The sequence below is a fragment of the Scylla paramamosain genome, chromosome 15 (assembly GCF_035594125.1).
Source record: "Scylla paramamosain isolate STU-SP2022 chromosome 15, ASM3559412v1, whole genome shotgun sequence".
NCBI lineage: Eukaryota > Metazoa > Arthropoda > Malacostraca > Decapoda > Portunidae > Scylla > Scylla paramamosain.
Genome location: NC_087165.1, coordinates 9,791,012 through 9,798,511, shown reverse-complemented (window position 1 = coordinate 9,798,511; position 7,500 = coordinate 9,791,012). Strand labels below are relative to the sequence as shown.

Here is a 7,500-nt window from a genome sequence, read left to right as displayed (position 1 = left end):
ATAATATATATATATATATATATATATATATATATATATATATATATATATATATATATATATATATATATATACGAGTATATATATATATATATATATATATATATATATATATATATATATATATATATATATATATATATATATATATATATATATATATATATATACGAGCATCATTTTTCAGTGGCTATCCACCAGTACCATTGAAATTGCTTACATAAGAGCAGGTGTTTTTATACAACACCAGTAAAGAAGTCTCTGAAATATAAAAAAGATAAATCAAGCGTACAAATATCACATACCTTATCTAACTCGGGATCTTTCTTCATCCTTTTATTATATTATTATTATTATTATTATTATTATTATTATTATTATTATTGTTGATCTTCTTAACAATCACCTAATTGTGCTTTTGTCCCACTGAAATTGGCATATATATATATATATATATATATATATATATATATATATATATATATATATATATATATATAATATATATATAATATATATATAATATATATATATATATATATATATATATATATATATATATATATATATATATATATATATATATATATATATATATACGAGCATCATTTTTCAGTGGCTATCCACCAGTACCATTGAAATTGCTTACATAAGAGCAGGTGTTTTTAAACAACACCAGTAAAGAAGTCTCTGAAATATAAAAAAGATAAATCAAGCGTACAAATATCACATACCTTATCTAACTCGGGATCTTTCTTCATCCAGTGTAGAGCAAGCCACTGTCTATGTCTCTCTAATGACTCATCATCTTCTGAATGAAGCCTTGGTGGAAGGTTAGCCTTTACTCCATACATCAGTGGACATGTAGTCTCTTTTGGCGCTATGCAAGGGATCTTCTTTTTCCTTGACGTCACCTCAGTCACTGAGGAATCCTGCCTCTTTCTTGAATTCTGAAACTTGCACTGGATGTGCAATTTCCATTGCAGCTGCATTTCATGCTCCTCGAGATCACTGTTTCTCAGGATGGCAGGAAATGATGTCAAAACAGCATTTGCCATATTCATATACTGTTCTGATGTTGGATAGCTGAAATATGATAATGATAATAATAATAACAATAATAATAACAATAATAATAATAATAATAATAATAATAATAATAATAATAATAATAACATTATTAATAATAATGTCACAATGCCTTGATATGTAATAATGATGATAACAATAATAATGATAATATCAATATAGCTAACTATATAGATGGCCTAACTCCTTTTATTATATTATTATTATTATTATTATTATTATTATTATTGTTGATCTTCTTAACAATCACCTAATTGTGCTTTTGTCCCAGTGAAATTGGCAGATAATGGGTACACTATCTGAATAGTACACTCAAAGGTGGTTTCACACCTATCATTAAAAAGAGTATTTATCACCATTTCAATTTCTTCTATTTTATTTCAAACACTCGTCCAACATCCGTGAAAATTTTTAAAATACCAGTGAAGACGATATTCCATTTCACGGAACAGAGACGTAACAATCACTTCAGTCAAAACACGGTACTTCGCCGGACGTGTGTAAATGCTTCTGCCGAATTCCAAAATGATGATTTTTTTTTTTTTACTGACACTGAAGCACTGAACAGCACGGAACGAATACGGCACTGATGTGTGTGAAGCGACCTTAACCCGTATCCCTCTGGAGGCATATTCCCGAAGTCTGGTAATGTTTCGGCCCATTTACTCTTGTAGCAGTTAGGTTAGGTTAGATTAAGTTATGTATGGGTAATTTTGTGCGAAAATCTTAATGAGACTATTTTAGAGAGAATCCTACAGTTAGTTTTGGAGCTACAGCCTAGTGTCCATACAGGCTGGCAGACGACTCCTTCCAGACTTCAGGAATATGCATTCTGGCCCTTCACAAGAACTAACATCAGATCCCGGTATGAACACAGGCAGTGCATCCCATGTTCTTTTGTCCCTCTTCTCATTGCCTTCCCATTATATATATATATATAACACTCAACATCCCTACATGCAACAAAACTTACCAAAACACACTCAAAATACACTCAAAACATCCAAAACACAACCAAAACACGTCACAACACCCCAAAATACCCACTACACTCACCTAAACACAACCAAATATTGAATATTCACTCAAAACACCCCGTAACTTCTAAAAACATCCAAATAACCCACCCCAACCACGCTAAATTTATCCAAAACACACTCAAAGCACCCCAATATACCTAAAACTCATCCAAACACACTCAAAAGATTTAAAACACCCAAAATACACTACAACACCCCAAAACTCATCAAACACACCCAAAACACATCAAAACATCCAAAACACACTTAAAGCACCACTCAACACCACAAACACGCCACAAACACACCCTTAAAGACCCAAAACTACTTGCACACAATCAAATACACCTCAAAAGACCCGACACACACACCCAAACTCACCAAAACACTTAAAACAGAAAATAAACCCAAAACTAACTCACTACACCTCAATATACCCCCAAACACACCCATAACACACAAAAACATCCCACAATATACTCAAAACACCCCACACGACTCAAACCACTTACAATATAACTAAAAACATCCTAAACCACATTTCAAACACCCAAAATTCACCCAAAACACAATGATAACAGCAAATATACACCCAAAACACAATTAAACACCACCAAAACACACTCTAAACACCCCACAACATTCCTACATACATCCTGAACACGTAAAACACCCAAAACACACCAAATATTACAGAGATCTGCAGCGCAGCAAGGGAAACTAAACTAAATATTGTTTACCTGTTTTGCCTCCTCCTCCATTTCTTTTTATTTCTTCCTTCTCCTCTTTCATTTCTCTTATTTTCTTCCTTCTACTACAACTATCTACACGCCTGACTTTAGAAACAGCTGGAAACATTTGGAAAACACTGGAAATTACGGTAAATATTGAGGAGACACTGGAGCAGACGGAGTCCCGAATCCTTGATGACGTCACAGGCGAGGTGCCGGCGCCCCGCTGCCATACGTACGTAACGTACTTCATTTTGAAATTGACCCATAGAAAAAATTAAGCTAGGCTCGAATGCATTATATATTCTGACTTGACAATTACTTTAATTAATATTCACAATATCAAAACACCTCCAGTCTCAGTAGTTATAAAGAAATATTATGTGAAATATGGAAAAAGTGTTGGAAATTTTGACACCATTAAAAACACTGAAAAGTCCACCTATTCCACTTTACACTGGTAAAAAAACATTTTAAAAAATCTGAACTATTTTTTAAAATAATGCACACTTAGTTACAAGCTATAATAAAAAAATAAAGAAGCTAAAAAATGACAAAATCACCACTTTCAACGGGACAATAAGCCCATTCAAATTCCACATACTTAACTCAACAGGAACGCAACATACTTTAAAAATCATAAACGATTTTTTGAAGCAATAAAATCTTCATTAAAGCCTCAAATAAAAAAGCAAAAAACCAGGCTGGGTAAATTTCACCGTACAAACTGCCCCTTATTTATATAAAAAACAACACAAAATTCAGCACATTTACTTAACTGAAGCAAGAAAAACACTTCAAAAGCAACGAAATATTTTTAGAAACCATAAAATCTTACTATACAAGCCAAATAAATTAATTCAGAAAAATAAAAAAAAATATTGGAACCAACAAGCCGGAACAGGTGCCAGTCCATCATAGCGGCCCTCGGCGGCGACCTCAGTGGGGGAGCCGGCGGCCATGTTGCCTTATTTATTCCTATATAATACCAAAACCAGGCAATGACGGATATATCTGACCAGCGGATATGATGGCTAGACATGTGGATCCATCTTGTGATATGTTAGGCCTACAATAAGTGAGAGACGAGGCAAATAATGGCTAATAACACGGCTGACGGCTTGTTTACATATTGGCGAACATTAAATATTTGAATAAATTTCCAACTCTTTCCAGACTCAGACGTAAACAAAACCTAAATATAAATAATTAACCCCTAAAAAACTAAATAACGAATAATGAATCATAAATAAACGAATACAAGACACTACAGGGAGGATTAGAGTGTTGTGAAGGCAGTAAGGCTGACTGAGGAGAGACTGGCCCCGCTGGACTCACCTTACGTACTCGTGCCTCTCTGGTGATGCTTGACGGTGCTTGGTGCAGGAAGAAGGTGTCGGGAAGACGGAAACACTGGTTAATAGAGCGTGTGGGGCAAGACTGACCAGTGCTGACCAAAACACTGCAGCCAGCCAGCCGCTCGCAGTGGTAACTCCCCAGCAGCGCCACCTGTCACTGATCCAACACCCACCCCCGCGCACACACACACACACACACACAAAAGTTGACATGTTATCAAATAATATGTCAAATAATATAAATATCCTCACTTCCTGACTCTCCTTTCCCCACTCCACCCCAAATAAGTGATTATGAACGCAATCTTCACTCAGTGCGGCACCGTGTCACCGCAGCAAACACAAACCAGGGCAGAATAGGCTCAACTGAAATGCTCATACTCTCTCTCTCTCCTCACGACTGTTTTTCAAAGCTATAAAGATGATTATCAGGGTTTTCAATGGTGTATCTCCTGTTATTAATGTAGAAATGTTGTTAACTTCCTTTGTGTGTGTAACGCCACCCCCCCCCCTCCTCCCTCCTCCTCACCGGTCCGATCAAAGCTCTAATGAGACGAGGCAAAGATCTTCACGGTGAAGAAGAAAAAAGAAGAGGAAGAGAGAAGAGGTGAAGCACGCACACACAATAGAAAAAAAGAAAACATTTTTGATTGGTAATGGTTCTCGCCTTCATCGTCATGGCCAGAGGGTAGGGAGAGGTTAATTATCACACAGTACCTACAGTGTGGCTTTATTAGGAGGAACGAAAAATATAAAAATAGCAAAAATAATTAAATGAATAATACTGATGGGATTCTTTGGGTTGACTGACCCACTATGACACTTTATCGAGTGGTTAATCTAGAAAAAAAAAAGAAAAGGCACTTGAAATTCTGGTATGGCATATACACTTATACTCCGTTACTTAACACTACGAATACACAAGAAAATAATTACTTTTATAACTCCTCAAGAGTACCATTGATTCTGGGCACCGTTATATCCCTAAATAGCGTCACAGCCTTCATCCATCACTTCTCTACGGCAATAATATTGCCCACAACACATTCACAGTAGACTATACGAGTATTTGACTAAAGAAACATTACATGGCTAACACTTTCCCAAGACTCTGTGGCCTGTCTCCACGTGGGACCAACACCAGCAATTTTATCTGTTGCCAGAGGGAAGGGAGACGCCATTCTGTTGCCAGAGGGAAGGGAGACGCCATTCTGTCAACACATACAGTCACTATAATTATCTTCACTAGAGACATGAATAATAAACATGAACACAGTAATATTCACTTCTAAATAAAAGAAAAATCAAATATTTCAGAGCTACGAGACCCACCTGTTGCCAGAGGGAAGGGAGACGCCATTCTGTGCTCTCTCCCTCAACACCCACAGGCCTCTGAAGTTATTGGAACCTTAGCTAGTTCTCTCTCTCTCTTCTTTCACAAATAATTTTACTGAACCGTGAGTTTAAATAAAAATGCAGGAATAATTGGCTAGCAAGGTGAGCATATAGGCTGGACATTAGTTGAAGTTAATAATTGAATTCTAAATTACTAACATATTTTATAAGCTAGGGAATGACACCTTATGAGTTACTGGTAGGCTGACGCAACATGATGTAATCCTATTATTCGTATTACCACTGATTAGAGAAAACCACAGTTGAAATAAGTAAGACTATTTATAATAAATGTTTCAAGACTTTTAAATCACTCCCACGAATACACGCCTTATAAATATACTTTTTCATATAATCACTAAACCTTTAATTACCGCTATTATCCTCCTCTTCACCGCAAGCTACAAAAGAAAACAATTATTGGGGAGACTCAAAGAAACACAGAAATAATAAAAAGGAACGTTACATGTGTGTGGGTGAGAGAAGTTAGCTCAGGTTAGGATAGATGGACACACACACACACACACCAATATCTCTAAGGTGCTAAAAGCCATGGTCACTTTCCCCGACGCAGTCCACACAACGCCCCCGATGCTCTCAGTGCGGCTTGGTAATGTCAGGATTGGAGTTTGGAGGGGGAGAGGGGGACAGATTAGGCTGAGCGAGGAAAAATAAAATAGAAATAGTAATAAATAAAAAGAAATGGCGGAATGAACATAAATTAATGGTGGTGCATTCTGAAAAAAAAAAAAGTAGCAGTAACTAAGAGAACAGAAGAAAAGTAGTAAAAAAAATAAAAATTCAAGATTATTCAAAATTGGGGTCTGACAAGGCCCATATATATATATATATATATATATATATATATATATATATATATATATATATATATATATATATATATATATATATATATATATATATATATATATATATATAAAGGATGATAGGGGAAAAAGATAAAAGGAAGGAAGGAACAAAGATTTGTCAGGGTATGAGGGAATAATAATAATACCAATGAATTATTTCTTATTTTTACTATTGGTGGTAGCAATAGGAGCAATAGTAATAATAATAGTAGTACAAGTAATAGTAACAATGCAATCTTTTTTCTAGTATATGAAAAAAAGTTGAAATGATGCTCTCTCTCTCTTTCTTGAGCAGCTGCTTTACTTCTTCTTCTTCTGCTACTCTCTTTCATTCTCCTGTCCTAATTATCTGCCAAAATTAAAGAAAATTACTCTCTCTCTTTCTCTCTCTCTCAAAGTAATGGTAGATGAATATTTTGGGTGTTTTTCAGTTTTCAGGGTGAGAGAGGAAGTCAATAAATATTTGGTGGTTTTCTATTTGTCTGGTAAGGTAGATGGTGTAGTGTTGTGATTTGGCAGACATCAAAACACAAGAGTTGGTGCAGGAAGCCATCAGGCCTACATGTTGCAGTCCTTGTATGAGACATGCCTGCCTCTTTCCCCATCCATACATTTATCTAGTCTTTCAAAGCTCCTATTGACTCCCCACTGACAATTGGAGTCATATTATTAGTAGTATTAGTAGTAGTAGTAGTAGCAGTACACAAAACTATCTCTCTCATATTCTTCCTTTTTCCTTCTTTTCATTTACAAAATTCTCTTTTTTCTTCTTGCTTGTTCAAATTCTCTTTCTCTCTTCCTCCTCCTCCTCGGTCCCTCTCTCTCTTTCTTGATGAATGACAACATGAAGGTTACAGTATGTATTAAGGTGACAGACATGACAGGGGTGTGGTGATCAGGGATTGTGATACGGTGGGCATTGTCATCCTTTTCCTCCACCACCAGCACCTGCACAAACCACAGGGGTAGGATGTTGTTATAGGACCCTGTCAGCAGCCTATGAGGGGGAGGTAGGTTGAGAGAGGGTTGGGTTGGGATG

General features: G+C 35.8%; 2 protein-coding genes across 8 annotated transcripts in view; both read right to left on the bottom strand.

Annotated features, from left to right (window-relative positions):
* Positions 1-4,657, bottom strand: part of LOC135107395 (uncharacterized) — a 14,140-nt gene extending 9,483 nt beyond the window's left edge. For 2 of the 7 annotated variants that reach the window (XR_010271762.1, XM_064017217.1), the window contains exons 1-2: positions 4,178-4,649; positions 735-1,086 (exon numbers count right to left, since the gene is read on the bottom strand). Coding sequence is in view for 5 of the 7 variants with exons in the window: in XM_064017217.1 (XP_063873287.1) it covers positions 735-1,086; positions 4,178-4,410 (585 nt within the window). In the remaining 2 variants the exon portion in view is untranslated. Of the gene's footprint in view, positions 1-734; positions 1,087-4,177 lie in introns of all 7 variants that reach the window. The other 5 variants (XM_064017221.1, XM_064017219.1, XM_064017220.1 and 2 more) reach the window with 5 other exon arrangements.
* Positions 4,658-6,722: 2,065 nt separating this feature from the next.
* LOC135107394 (uncharacterized) overlaps positions 6,723-7,500 on the bottom strand; it is a 13,272-nt gene continuing 12,494 nt past the window's right edge. The window contains exon 3 of the transcript XR_010271760.1: positions 6,723-6,810. The gene's annotated coding sequence lies outside the window, so the exon portion shown is untranslated. The remainder of the gene's footprint in view (positions 6,811-7,500) is intronic.